This window comes from Miscanthus floridulus, chromosome 8, assembly GCF_019320115.1.
Source record: "Miscanthus floridulus cultivar M001 chromosome 8, ASM1932011v1, whole genome shotgun sequence".
Lineage (NCBI taxonomy): Eukaryota > Viridiplantae > Streptophyta > Magnoliopsida > Poales > Poaceae > Miscanthus > Miscanthus floridulus.
The window spans coordinates 12191973-12207368 of NC_089587.1; the positions used below are offsets into that span (position 1 = coordinate 12191973).

Consider the following 15396-nt stretch of genomic DNA (forward strand, 5'->3'; position numbering starts at 1 on the left):
GACCACGCCGTAGTGGGTAGTGCCGTACTCAGCGCCACCAGCACCACCATCTGCGTGCGTGAGATAGACTTAGGGGGTGTTCGGATCCGTCGAATAAAATTTACTAGGTGTATCAGAGGATGTTGTATGGGCTGTTCGGATATTAATAAAAAAATAAATTACATAATCCGTCAGTACTTCACGAGACGAATTTTCTAAGTCTAATTAATCCGTCATTAGCATATGTTTACTGTAGCACCACATTATCAAATCATAGACTAATTAGGCTTAAAAGATTAGTCTCGTAAATTAGTCACAAACTATGCAATTTGTTTTATAATTAGTCTATATTTAATACCCCATGCATGTGTCCAAATATTCAATGGGACAGCTACTAAAATTTAGAAGAGTTCACCTTAACTTGGCATTCTCGATCTTTTTCTTTTCCGTGCACCTCGAGCTTGTTCAGCTGGCGCTGATACGATCGTATACGGTCATGGATTATTACTACTGGCTGGTTTGGTGTGAGACCTCAGCTTTTTTTGACGGGTGCTGATACGATCGTATACGATCATGAATTATTACTATTAACTAATTTGATGTGTGAGAGAAATACTATTCTAACTAAAAATTTACGATCGTTACGATCAAGCAATCACACCGCTCATCATCCTCATCCGCCTAGGCGATGGGGGAGAAGGACAAGGCTGCTGGGGGTGCCTGGAGGCTTGGACAGTTGCGAAAGAAAGTACTACTAGCTGTTCCTGCTACGGTGCTGCTTGCTTCTTTTTACTCAGCGGTCAGCCCACTATCTGATCTTTCTTGCCACACCCACCGAAATTGTTTATAACATCAAACAAATGTACTATCAAGATAGCGTGTTTTACAATCTTATAGATGTTATATATATATTGACAGGTTTAGCTAACTGTGTAATTCTCAAAAACTTATATGATAAAAAAACTATTTTTTGGTTTGAACGGTGGGAGTACAGTGCACCGGCAGGATAGATCCAAAACTTAAAAGCCTGTTTAGAGACCATGTATTCAAGGCCCGTTTGGCAGGGCTCCTCTTCGGATCTGGCTCTGCTCCTCCACAGGAGCCCTGCCAAACGTTTTCCTGGATGAGTCATTTTTCAGTAAAAAGCAGAGGAGCCGGAGCCGTTTTGGAGGAGCCACTGTGGCTCCTCCAAAACGGCTCTAGCTCCTCCGGAAGAGCCTCTCAAGAGAAGCCGTGCCAAACACCCCCTCAGTACTATTCCTTCACTTCCAAGTTATAAATCGTTCTATATAGTTTTTACTACGTATCTAAATGAAATGTATATCTAGTAGATGCGTCTCTAGAAAACCTAGAACAACTTATAATGTGGAACAGATATAATATCGTTTTGCAAAATACTTTAATTTTCAAAAGTTTATGTGTGTTTGACACAACAAACCTTGTAAATTCTGAAACTGTGGTTTGTCAAAACAAGAGTCTTTTTGGAGTTTTTTAAACTTAGTAAGCTAGTCTTCATCTTTTTTTTTTCTAAACCACGTTTTTATGTGTCTCTAGAATATAAAACTGCATTTTCACGATGCCACAGTTTTTTAAGACTACGTCATCCAAATAACCACTTAACTATATTGCTTGGAACACTATGATGTAATGTGTGTTAGTGTGTTCACGGTTGGCTGGTTGTAACTCCATGTATCGCTAGAGCATGAATCCGTAAACCCAAGTACAAACTACCCATGCAAATTAGACTAAACTTAGTTATCATTAAACATCATCATCAAGATGGAAGTCCATAGACTAAATACCAAATAAGCTGGGAAAAAAGAAAATCTATTAACGAGAAATATAAATCCATAACCCGAACTACCAAGGCAATAATACTCCTCTCATATCATAATAGTTTGATGTTTTAGTATTTTAAAATAGATTAGTCTTCAAAAGAAAGTACTCATATACCCCCATTTATGAAATATGATCCACACTAATTTTAAGAGTAAATCGCTAACTAAAAGAAATGTTTGGAGGTATGCAAACCGCTGTATCATATTTTTTTTTAAGAAGACTGGAGTATTATTTTAATATAGTGTGTTAAGTACAATTTTTATCTCCAGTTATTATACCATACAAACGTGGCACAATTAATCGGTAGTAACGCACACAATCAAATCATTCGGCCAATCAGACCTGAACATCCTGAACTGCAGCCTGCAGACAATCCGGCCCCGCACCTTGGTCCCCCCTGCAGTGAGACAAAGCTCGCCCAAGCCCCGCACCAACCCCCTACCGGCCCACTCCGGGCCCCCTTGCCTTGCCACGCTCTATAAAGCCGGCCGGCCATGGACCACGGCTCCAGCGAACGCGGCCGCGCTTCGCCTCGTCCGACCGAGTGCGTCCCTCCCTTCCTTTGCTTGCAGCCCTCTCCGTCCTCACCGGGACACCCGCAGCCACCATGGCAACCGCCACGAAGCTCAACCCGTTCGCGGCCCCGTTCCCTTGCCCCTACCCCTATGCACACCACCTCGCGCCGCCGGCGCCGCCCCCGTTCCCGCTCGCGGACGCCTGCCCGCCGCGGTTCCCATTCGTCACCTACTGCTGCGTCGGCGTCGCCTCCCCGCAGGGCCGCCTCGGCTTCTGCTTCCCCGTCCCTGTGCAGCAGTCCTCCGGCTCCCCGCCGGTCCTCCGCAAGGGCGTCCTCGCGGCCCCGCCGCACGGCCTCCCGCCGCACAAGCTCATGGCGGCGTTCTCCGGCCCCTGCGGCGCGGGGAAGCAGCGCCAGGCCCCGACGCCCGTGCCCATGAAGCCGGTAGCCGCCGCCGCGCCTGCCCAGGTGCCGGTGGCGCCGCGAAAGCCGCGGATGGCGCGGCTGAAGGCGGAGAGCAGGAGCCAGGCCAAGGCGCCGCGCCCACGGAAGGCGGCGGGTCCGCGCGCGCGCCTGCCCCCGCAGCGTGAGGCGCCGCCGCCGTCCCTCTACACGAAGCGGCCGCGGGATTGGGAGAAGCCGAAGCCTTCAGAGCTCGGCGACTGCACCACCATTATGCTCCGGAATATCCCCAACAAGCTCAGGTAACTGTAACGGCCCCAGTGATCATCACAAGGGCACGGAAATGCACACTAGCTGCATTTTTTTTTTCTTAGCTTCTTGATGAATCTTGCCCCCCATAGATTCAGCGGTTTATCATGTGTGCAGGAGCGGAGATATGATCAGTTTGCTCGACGAGCAGTGCGCGCGCGCCAACAGGGCCGCCGGCTCCGTCGTAGCAGCCTACGACGTCTTGTACTTGCCGATGGACTTCAGGTGATAAATCTAGATCCTGCATCTTCTTCTTTTTTTGCTGCAATTTTTTGGGGGAAAAAAGTACATGAAATTAAGTCTTAAGAGAAAACGAGGCCACATCGTGTCCCTTTTGCTTTTCTTCTTTTGGCACATACAAGAACGCAGATTTCAGTTGTTCCTTGTTCTGAGAAAAGCTATAAGGCAAAGAAGCAGAACAAGACAATAAAATTTCATAGTAATGTAGAATGGTTTCTTAACGGATACTTAATATTTGCTGCATAATAGGCTTGGACATGAATCTGGCCACATTATCTAGTGCAGTGTATGTCCTGTCTCATTGCACACGCGAGTAGGATGGTTTTTTAACGGATACAGTTTTGGTGCAAATTTGCATGAGGCCTCAATTTGCATTGTACTACTAACTGAAAGCACATAAAAGCTGTAGGAAACTGACAGCCTGTTCGCTTGCTCGTAAACGATCGTAAATTTCCAGCCGAGAACAGTGTTTTTCTCTCCCACCAAATCAGCCAACAGTAAATAATCCACGATACGATACGGCCTCCCGAACAGGCTGTGAATTTGTAGGGTACTTTTGCTTCTTTTGCACATAAATAGGCAGGATTCAGTCGTCCTTGTTCTGGAGAAAGCTAAAGAACAAGGAGACAACTGCTGAAGTTTAATGCTAGCATTTTTTAGTCTGAAACAACTTAAAATGGAATTTACGTTATAGCCAATTTTAGTATGGAGCACTGTTCTGTTTAAATTTTCTTCCTGACAGACTTGGCCAATGGCCACTTTAGGTTAATTTTCCTGCATTTTCTCGCTAACAAGTTTGGTCAGTGCGTGCATTTTTCTTGGTGCAAATTACTCAATACATATTATTTCTTAAATCTTAAGGCCACTAATGAATGCTGCAAGAATAAGGTTAAGGAAACTGAAATTGCACAACACTTTTTCGGTTTTTTTTCCTCTTTTGAACACGCAAAAATGCTGGATTGGGTCCTCCTCCTGGGGAAAGCTAAAAGACAGAACAGCACAGAATGAAACTTGATGCCAGTGCTTTCTTTAGAAACAAGAAAATGGATGGTTTTATGTTACTTCTAGTTGTATAAGTAGACAGTAGTAAACTAGTAACCACTTAATTAACTAAACTTTTAGAGTGCTTTTCCTTTCTTTTACTTGTTTTGTACATATGTACTCCCTCCGGTTCTATAAAACATGTCGTTTTTGAGTTTGTCTTTAAGTCAAACATTTTAAACTTTGACTACAAATAACTTCTTTTGGGTTGAGTTTGAAAATATGAAAGTGATGTAAGTAGATTCATCTCGAAATGTAGTTTCATGAAAGTAAATATTGACTATATTTTATAAATATTTTATAGCAAAAAGTTACAGTCAAAGTCGTTTCTTAAGGACCGTGTCGATGTCCAAAACGACTTGCTTTAGAGAACCGGAGGGAGTACATAAATGTTGTCCTCATTGTTCTGGAGAAAAGCTAAAGGACAAAGACAAAGCAGCACAAGTGAAATTCGATGCTAGCCTTTTGCATTCCTTTCTGGATCAACAATGCAAAGCAAATGAAATTTTAGTGGCCAATGGAAGCTTGGATCACTAATAACTGCTATGCTATTGTCGTAATTTACTTATCACCTTGTTGTGCACAGATAGAATATACCATGTAACTTGGTCGATTATGTTTCCTGCATTTTCTTGGTCAACAGTCACAATGCTGTGCGTTTGTCACCTGTATTTTTTTAGATAAAATATGAGCACTTCTTTGTTGTACTATTTAGTAGTATACCTTAGGGGCAAATTCAACTTTTTCCAGCATTTCTGAATGCCTCTTGAATGAAAGCTGTAAAAATCCGAAGTTCACTTTCACAGTACTTTCCTTTTCTTTTTCTTCTTTTGTACACACAACAGACAATGACACAAATGCTGGCCTCAAGTCTGTCCTCGTGCTGGGGAAAGCTAAAGAGCAAAGAGACAAACACAGCACAAAATGAAAATTGATGTCAGTGGTCTTTTGGAGCAACAGAATATTGTTTCGTTGTGGGAAAACTGATGTCCTGTCATTGATCACTTGTGATAAACTGATGTGGTGGTGGTAGACTGGTAGACGGTAGTATCTTGTTTCGTTGTTTCTTCCAGACGGTAGTATCTTGTTTCGTTGTTTCCTCCTCCATCCGTTCGGCTTACCTTAAATATTTTAAATCTGACTTTCGGCTTCTTTTTTCAGTCGGAACAGTGTTCTTCTCTCATAATATTTTCGTCAGAACAATGTTTTTTAGCCCAAGTTTGCCATTCATGATTTTGTGTGTTGATGCTCAGGAAAGAGGCCAACTTCGGCTACGCTTTCATCAACTTCACCACCACGTCGGCGGCCAAGGAGCTCTACTGCTCCCTGCAGAACTGCCTCTGGAAAGTGCACGGCTCCAAGAAGGTGATCAGGATCGACCAGGCCACGCAACAGGTGTGTCATGTGTGTGCAAAAAACGCAATCATGAGGGTGATTTGATGTGCCTGCATGCATGCGATGGTGCCGTGATTGGCTGTGTGACTGACTGATTTGACTGATCGAGATTTGCTGCCATGGGTGGGTTTGCTGTGTGCGCAGGGCAAGGCGATGCTGGTGAGGCACTTGGAGAAGATGAGGCTGGAGTGCGCCAAGGACGAGTTCCTGCCGGTGGAGTTCTCCCCGCCGCGCGACGGCGTGAACGTCCCTGCCGCGCCCAGGCGCATCCGCATGGCTCGCCGGGGTGCGCGCACCGCATCCAAGGCCAAGGCTGGCTGCATAGCTAGCTAGCTAGCGCCATGGGGGCATGCTAGCTGCTGCTGCTGGCGGTGGGAGTCAAACGATGCATATGCATGCATGCGATGGATGCGGCGGAGGGGCGTACAGTATGAGTCCGAAGTCCGTCAGGTATGCCTTCCCCTTCTCTTCCTCCTCTTCCCGGCCGACGAGGAGGAGGGGTAGGCTGGGGGACTTTGGACGGTAGAACCTGTTGAGCGTAGTATACATTCTGTGTGTAGTGGTTGTGCTTGTGCAGCATGTCTCATGCATGTCGTGTGTGTCATGTTGTGTGCTAGGACGTCTAAAAGCTAGGGCGGCAGCAGCAGCAGCAGCTGTCTAGCTAGGAGTAGGGTACTAGTACTGTAGTAGGCAATGTGTGTGTCCCACCCATTTTCCCCTGCGAATGCTGCCGGGCTTGTTCATGGATCATGGAACTGGTAGTGCTAGTAGCATGCATGCATGGGCATCACCTGTGGTGTTGTTGGTGTTCCCCGAAGCAAGAGAGCAGGCTGTTCGCTTTGGTTTGAGTCCGTCCAAACCAGCTAGTCAATAGTATTTTTTTCTCACAGCAAATTAACATCAAGCAGTTTAAATCAGTCCAGAAATCAACCAGCGAACAGCCGAGAATCTCTCGAGGAAAAGGAAGCCGCCCGAATCCGTGGTGCCATAAAGGCGGCGAGCCGGGGTTCGCGGTCAAACAGTTGCCACTCCGGTGAAAGCTGTGTCCGGGCTCTCGCGCCTCGCCCCGGCCGCCGAGCCGATCCTGTCTCTGCTTCGCCTGCGGCAACGAGCCAACGACTCTCTCTCTCTCGCTCTCGGCCTCGGACAGGCATAGGACTGCAAGTCTGCAAGGGCATGTTTGTCGGCATGTGCCTTGGACCGTTAGGTCTGTGTGTCTCTTGCGCCGTCTCCTCCCTCTGCATGACTGCATGCCTTGAAGGTATTGCGCGTTCATCCTTTCATTCTTTGTTGTACGTGCGTGCGTATTAACGGAGTAACTCAAACAGCCCCGGATTACGTAATTAGCTAGAGGCACAGACGTGGATGCGCAACGTTCTGTGCAGTAGTAGTTTGGATCGATCGGCAGGCACTTTCACCTGTTCATCCACCAACAATATTTTTCTCTCGTCAGCACCTGTCAGTCCAAACCAGCCTGAAAACCCACCAGTGAACAAGCGTTAGAAGTCTGTTCGGTTGCTGTTGCATGGCATGCTGAGGCACTGGGGAGATCATGGGCATGGGCGCATGGTACTGCTGGAGCCAGGGAGCGACAGGGTGCAGGTGCACGCTTTGCTTTGCAATGCTTGCTCAGGTCCGATCCCTCCAGAGCCCAGGAATCCCCAGTACGGCGGAGCTGCTCCAGCTGCACCCTGCACACCCCGCGCGCGCAGGTACGGTACGGGCCGTCGCGCGGCAGGAGAAAGGGCGAAAGGCTACGGCCGCATGCCGTTGCTGTAGCGAACGCCCCGGTCCCCTGCGTGGTCCGTGCTGCGGCGCGTGCTGCGTTGGGAAGGAACGATCGGAACGGGGACGTACGAGTTGACGGGAGGGCGATCTGCCGGAAGTCCGCCCATGCCTACCAGTATGCCTCTGTCTCTTGGTAGAGCAGTACGTACGAGTAGGAGGGTCGGAGTTTTCAACCGCGCAATCATGGCCTGCCTCTCCTTGCTGCTGCGTGTGCCCTCGATTGACCTGTGACTTGTGATCGACCAGACAGCGTCAGCGATCAAAGATTTGAAGAGGAATGAAAAACAAAGGCTGTGAGCCTGTGAGACTGATCAAAAGCGTTTCATTTTGTTTGGAAGCTTGTGGCTTGTCCGCTCTTTCGCCCGCCGGGCTGCCCTGCCCGCGAAAGGGTGCAAGGGCAAGGCAAAGATCTCCCCCTGCCGCCTGCCGCAGCCAGTGCAGACGCCCAGACCTGGCCTCGCGAGTCGAGACCAGCGGGCAGAAGGCAGAAGCTGCCTGCGCAGCGCAGTACTGGCTGGCACAGGAAAGGAGAGCGGCCTTTTGGACGGACACGGACGGGCCAAGCCAAACATTTGATCGACCGGAACCATGACCAAAAGCGTGTACCGTAACGACTGTCACGCCAGGGGATGGCGTCTCCAATCGGCTGGAACGGTTCGATATCTGTTTGATCCGATCGCTGGTCGCTGCCGTGCGCTGCGTGCCTGCGTCCAACTCACGAAGCTGCAGCGAGGCCCAAGCTGCTGCTGTCTCGGCAGGACAGCCGCGCCATGCCATCTCCCACTTCCCAAATGCCAATCCGCGAAAACTGCGCACGCTAGCTAAACACGTCCAACCGACAAACGTACGGCAAGATCAGTCTTTAAGCGTAGGAGTACTACCAAACTCTCAAGCGGTCAAGCATCTAGGAGTAGGTTCCCAAGCAGCTCACAGGAACTAGACAAGACAAGGAACGAACGGGGCTAAACACAAAATGAGCTGGCTGCTACTAATCACTACTAAACCAGTTGAACATTTTGGATCTGCAGAAATTTAGGGCTAGTACATAGCTTTGCGCTTTACGGTGGCTTTGGTTAATTGGCTTGGACAAATATAGAGCGAGCCTAGAATGGCATGCTCAAACCTGTTGACTCGATTGATAGAGCTCTGTTTGCAGCTTCAACTCGACGTACATAACGGCAATAAGGCCTCATTCAGTCATTCGCACTCTAGCTGCTGGTTTGGAGGACAGACTCCGGCAACCCTCCTCTTCTCGATGTTAGTTCATCACAGTAAAATGGCGATAAGCAACAACAGATGGGTGCATGACATTGCCCATAGCCTGACGTTTGAGCTGCTCGTACATTTTGTTTTCCACAATGGTCTCTCCTCTCAAAACGACCAGTTTCAGCACTGAGAATCAGGAGGAAGGCAAGATCGTCACATGGACCCCGCAGGAACCATCGGATCAGTATATTGCTCGCGCAGCATACAATAACCAATTCAGCGCACAACATCGTTCAATGTTATCAAGACATGTGTGCGCAATGTATATTCACATTGACTTGTAACTTGTAACATAAACAATTGGTCTATATATAGCCCAAAAATATGCGCTGCTTTTCTAATTCTCTACGTAGTATCGCGAGTCCAGGAATACATCAATCCCTATCTCCACCCCCCGCTGCACAAGGGCGTCGCCGCCCTAAACTTGCCGCACGAGCGCGCTAGCCTTCACCTCGTAACCGACGCCACGCCCTCTTCCTCTGGTCCCTGCATGGCGGAGCGGAGGTCCGGGCGATAGTCTTTCCCAGTATATATATCGAGATAAAATTGAAAACATGAAGTAAATAAAAAAAAAAAAGATGACCATGGGCGAAATCAAACCGCGTTGGTGCTACCTCTCCACACGGCGATGTGTACTATGTCGTGACGGTGACCTCGTACTGGTCTCGTATACGGAACCAGATCCTCTAACGTAGTTGGAACACGTGAGAGGGACATCGAACGTGGTCCATCCGACGGCATGCTTGCCATAAAACATAGCGGAGGAGCACACGGACGCAGCCCAACAGAGCCCAGTTCAACAGAGCCCGGACTGGTCTCATATACGGAGTAGTAGGTAATAAACATCGATAAGTTTTAGGCAATTTTTTTTTCTAGGGTACGTTCACGTTTAACCTGGGTGCGCTCCCTATTCTGGCGAGTTAAAAGAAAAGGTGACCGCCGCCGCCGCCCTATTCCAGGTGTTCTGTGTTCACGTCTTGGTCGGTACCTTCTCCGGCGACGAGCCCTCACCAGGTACGCGCATCCTTTCTCGCCCCTCACTGTTGTGTGAAACCTGGCACCTGAACCCTAACCTAAGCTAATTTGGATATTTGTGGGCCTGATCTTAACAAGAAGTGTATATGTATTACCCTACTATCTTCGATTTTTTGCCAAAAAAAAAGGTGTGTATGTGTACACCCATGTCCTTCATGCACAGCCATGTCCTTTACTGGCTCCGTGGTTCACTCCAAACAATGCATTAGAAACAAATTCCATGTTTTTTTTGTCAAAAAAAAAAACAAATTCCATGTTTTTGGAATCAAGCAAATATAGGTTATGGGCAATAATGTCGATGGATTACTATGTGTATGTCTATTCATTCTCGTGGAAATCATTTTTACAGAAAGCGAGCAATATTGTTGGATGGCAGACAAAAAGAGTCTCTTAAGGTTGAAACAGAATGGACCACCGGTGAAAACAAAGAGATCAAGGCTTGAGTTGAGTGACTTACCAATGGTATGACCCAAATTGTAGTCAAGTAATATAATTCTGTGAACGTGCGATTCTCCTCCCCCTCACAACATGATGTACTTTGTTGCATTAAAGGACATGTACATATACTCTACTATACAATTTTTAAGGTGACACATTATGGGAATATATTTAATTATTTTTTGTTCAATGTTAAGTAATTATGAAACCATTGTTTCTCTGCTGCAGGAAATCTTGCACTCTATTGTATCACGATTGCCAATAAGAGAGGCTGTGAGGACAAGTATATTGTCAAACCATTGGAAGCGTGTCTGGTGTTATCGCACAAAATTGAAGTTTTCTTTCAGATCATTGGTTTATAAAAAAAGATCAGGGATTCCTCGTTTTTTCATAAGTGAACAAGTTTTTGTTCAGAGGGTTGATGCAGTCCTAAAGCAACACTCAGGCATAGGGGTTGAGAAAATGGAAGTCCAGTTTTCACCATTAAACAATGATCATGCAGAGCACATTGACAGATGGGTGCAGTTTGCTGTTGCATCAAAGACAAAGCAGCTTACTTTTGATTTCGAAGCTCAAAATACTAAGAAGGAATCATATAGCTTTCCTTTCCAATTTTTTAATGCTGCTAATGGTTCCCACTTGCAGTCTTTGAAACTTGGTTCTGTTTCTCTGAAGCACCCTTCCAACATCAAGTTTTTGCTAAACCTTAAAAAACTTGAGCTAGCAGATGTGAATATTGATAATGACAATCTTGAACTTATGCTGTCTGCTTGCAATGTTTTGGAGTTCTTTGGAATATCTGGTTGTAAAATGCTCACAAGCCTACATACACCTCGTCATTCAAATCACCTCAAGGGTTTGAAAGTCAGCCTCTGCCCCTTGCTTCAATCGATAGAGTTAAATTCTGGCCTGATAACACTTGAATATGAAGGCTCGTTGATTCCATTAGGACCTCCTAGCACTTTGAGAAATATATGCATCAAGTCATTGGATATTCACTCTTCTATTGCATAGATCTTCACTGAATTGGCCAGTACTTTGCCTTGTCTTGATAAGCTGACTCTAAAGTGCCCAGAACTGAAGGTTTGAGCTGCACATGGTTATTTTTATTTCCGATGTTTATGTACATCCTTAAGTATAATCGGTGCTAATCTTTTTTCAATTAACTTGCTGTGTGTTATAGAAAGCTACTTTACCGAACAAGACTTTGAAGTTTCTCTACCTAAGGCATCTGAGATTGGAGTTAATTTTTGTTTCCCGGAGAAAAAGTGCTGATGTTCTAGACCTTGCCAAATTCCTGGAGGCTGCTCCTTTGATGGAGGAACTGGAAGTTCATGTAAGTTATGATTTTTTCGATATTTAAGAATAGCTGGGTACTTCCTTAATTATTTATTATGCTGCCCCTGTCAACTTTTTTCATTGGAATTATGGGAGTTCCCCACAGCATGATATATTTTTATATTTTATAAAAAGAACAGAAAAGAAAAGAAGTTATGTAAACAAAATGTTATGTGGACATGGTAAGATTAAGAAACAAGATCCTGTAAAGTTAATCAACTAATTACTTAATAGAGTTATCATCTAAGGTTTCACCCTCAGGATTGACAGAATAAATTGTGATTTGATGTGTTTGCTGCTGCATAACATTTGTTTTGTACACATCAGCATTATGAAAACAACTGTGTGTGGTGCTTCTCTCATGTTAATCTCTTTTACAGATGTGGATGGACTACAAACTTGAACGGTATCGCAAGCGTCATGGCGAGCTAAGGAATCTACCTTTGCACCCTCATTCCCATTTGAAGATGGTTGATATAACGGGGTTTTATGGTCAGAAAGATCAGCTCGAGTTGGCACTCCATGTTCTCAGAGTTTCTACTGCACTCGAGGCTATGAAGATAGATCCAAGGCCGGTGGTAGGTTGTATAACTCAGGACTTGGGTATGGAAGATGGACTCTGTTTCATAGATGGTTACAAGATTGCTCAGAAACACCTTCACAAAGCTGACAGTCGTGGTGTTGTTGATGTTGTAAAAGTCAGCAGGGACGTCAAAAATATTTGGCCATGCAAGTCAATTCACCCATATTGGCTTTCTGTGGTGTCTGAAGATTAAGGCTTTATGTTGATCAAGCTGCACTGATATGATCTCGTTTGGAAGCCCCCCTTTTTTTTTCTCCTTTTGCATGAATGGCAATATTTCGAGCTCATCACCAACCAAAAATAATATGTTTATTCTCGTTATTTGATCTACTTCCAACTATAGAATGACAAGGTGTGCAGTGTGCTCAGTTGTACCATGACGTTACCTGTAAAACATAGTTTGGAGATGATGTTTAGGAAGTGATGATGCCAACTTATGCATACGTTATTGTTCTACAAATCATTTGTCTTTGTTAAGAGGAATGCATATTATATGTGTGGTTCAGTCGTTCAGAGCACTAAAATCACCTAATGCCAACTAATGGATCATCAACTTTCCATCTTGAACGTCTAAAGCTAAACTTCCAAGACTTGGATTTTTCTTCTGCTTGCTCGAGGAGCTGCTCGGCCGGACCCAGCGGACAGCGCCGCCGCCGCTGCCTGGGGCACTGGGGCTCGGGGGAGCGAACTTGATGGCGGCTTCACCGCAGTGGCGGTCACTCAGCAACGTGTGAAGTCCGGGCGTGGGGCCACGTGCACGCGGCACCGGCACCTTGCAGAACGAGCGCCAGGCCTCAATGCGAGGTCCAAAATTCACCAATTTGGAATTAATTGAATCAAAATCAAGCAAGGATTCACCAACACCAAGAGTCGAAGTCAAACAGAAACTTAATCCACAAGCACTACTTGCACATGTCAAGAATGATTAGCATTGCATGCTCCTGCATTGCAGCCCCCATACTTGACCAGCCATGGTACATTGGTCTTACTAGAAAAAGACATCCCTGAAGAAGTGAGACTGGCAGATGTCATCCCTGAAGAAGTGAGACTGGCAGATGTCATCCCTGAAGATCAGCCTGAGAATGTGTAATCTGAAAACAAAAACAAAATGAATAAATAGTCAAAACCAATTTCGGAAGAGAAGGAAGCAACTAATTTGGCCAGAGAGAATGCAATAGAGCTGGAGAACTGAAAAGTACCCGAGTAGCCTGAGCCCACGCGGGTGCGTTCCTCAAGAACAGCAGTCTCAAACTCATTATATGCGGAACAAAGTGCTTTGAAGAAATCCACGAGTGCCTCCTCCTTTGACTGTAAGTACTTCAGGTTGAGCTTCCAGAAGGCAAGTTGTGAAGCTCCATCTCTCAGCACGACCTCGGGGTAGATCACTTGCTCGAACTGCACGGTGCCTTCGTCGTTTGGGTTTGCAGCTTGGTGGGCGCCCGTCGCCATGTCCAGCTCCAGAGCGCTGATCTTCTTCTCCAGATCGATGATCCTCTGGCGGGTCCTTTCGATCTTCTCGAGCACTTTGATCTCCGACTTCAAAATCCGCGCAAGCGCGCCCTCCGAGATGGCCTGCGTCGCCTCCGCCTTGAGTCGAACGACCTCGGGGTTGTACACCTGGAAGGCATCGGGGCACCTGAGCCCGGCCTGCATCTGTACGTCGATGTCGCACGCTTGATGCAGAGGGGTGTTGACGTCGATGCGGATCTGGTGGGTCACCGGGCTAATGTAGTTGAAGAGCTTGTCGATACGGCGCATGGATGATGCCCCGCGTATGATGAGAGCGGGGTCCGGATCCATGGCGCCCCCAACGAACGGGAACCACGCACGTCGATCGGTTTGTTGGTAGGGTTTGGGCCCCAAGGAACGGGAACCACGCACGTCGATGGTTTGTGGTAGGGTTTCGGTTGGTGGTACGGGGGTGGAGTGGAGGCGAGGCGGAGAGGAAGGAGAAGGCGAGGCGGAGCGAGGTCGGCGATGTGATTGATGGAAAGGGGAGAGAAGGATGGGTTCAGTTTTTATAATGGTGAACGGACACCCAAAGCGAGCCCGCTGCTGGCTTTTCCAAATTTTTGGGAGAAGAAGTTTCCAGAAGCCCGCCAGAGGAGGGTGGATTTCGCCCCTGAGTGGGCGACGGGTCCCGCGTGTGCGTGAGTGAGACCGACTTGGCGGTGGGACCTATCATAGCATGTTAAGTTGCTATAGTACCTGTCACATCGAATGTTTGCGGCCCATGCATGGAGCATTAAATGTAGACGAAAAGAAAAACTAATTGCATAGTTTGGTGGAAAATTGCGAGACGAACGTTTTGAGCCTAATTAGTCCATGTTTGAACACTATTTGCCAAATAAAAACGAACGTGCTACAGTAACCCCAAAATCCAAATTCCTACAACTAAACACAGCCTTATTCATCCTCCTCCTGTCCTAAAATAAATACACTTAGTATATCATTCAAATTTATCCTATGATAAATATACTTTTAGGCTATGGATCATCAAGCATAGTAACATCTCAGCCATATGCAGCAGTACCAAGTAAATTATGACCAGATAATCACTTTGTTCTTCGGCACTACTTCAGCAGTACTTTTCAGCGAACTATGATTTCCTCTCACAACAAATCAGCATAAGTCAAATTTTAGCGAAACGAACAGGGCCAATGATATACTGCAAAAATTGTCCATCATCGATATATAATTTACCCGTGCGTTGCTACGGGACGCATATTATATAGTCCAGTCACTTGGACGAGATGAAGTTCATAAGATTTGATCAATAATCACGTCATGTGTTCTCATTCATCTCGAAATCAAACTCTATAACATGTCCGGACACACTCTACTCGAATTCATATAGGTAAAGGACATTTGAAGTTTTATCCAATGATCAGGTCATGCATTTCAATTTGTCTTGGAATCGAACTTTCCACCGTGTCTTAACACAATACTCTAACTCATAAAAGTATGGGAGAGAACAAGTGATAACAAAAACACTAATATTTACTCAAAATATATCATAACTTTAATTTCCATACTATCCAAGTGTTGGTATATCGAGTTTTGTGACTTACTACGAGGACCCATAAAATATGTAATTCATCTCATTAATCCCAAAAATATTTACTTGTAAATATATCCTAACCTTAATTTCCATACTATCCATGCGTTAGTATATTTAAATACGAGTTTTATGACTTACTTTGAGGACCCATAAAAAATATAATTC

The 15396-nt window shown here is 46.1% G+C and overlaps 2 protein-coding genes and 1 pseudogene across 2 annotated transcripts; 2 read left to right on the forward strand and 1 right to left on the reverse strand.

Moving 5' to 3' along the window:
* Positions 1-2425: 2425 nt before the first annotated feature.
* Positions 2426-6055, forward strand: LOC136468566 (protein MEI2-like 7). Its single transcript, XM_066467089.1, has 4 exons — positions 2426-3039; positions 3164-3271; positions 5581-5722; positions 5867-6055. The coding sequence occupies exons 1-4, from the start codon at positions 2426-2428 to the stop codon at positions 6053-6055; spliced, it is 1053 nt and encodes a 350-aa protein (XP_066323186.1).
* Positions 6056-9656: 3601 nt separating this feature from the next.
* Positions 9657-12397, forward strand: LOC136475733 (putative F-box/LRR-repeat protein At3g18150; annotated as a pseudogene).
* A 767-nt stretch (positions 12398-13164) lies between these two features.
* LOC136475736 (uncharacterized) lies at positions 13165-13958 on the reverse strand. Its single transcript, XM_066473322.1, has 2 exons — positions 13370-13958; positions 13165-13261 (listed from the first exon to the last, which is right to left on the reverse strand). The coding sequence occupies exons 1-2, from the start codon at positions 13926-13928 to the stop codon at positions 13242-13244; spliced, it is 579 nt and encodes a 192-aa protein (XP_066329419.1). The 5' UTR covers positions 13929-13958; the 3' UTR covers positions 13165-13241.
* Positions 13959-15396: the final 1438 nt, after the last annotated feature.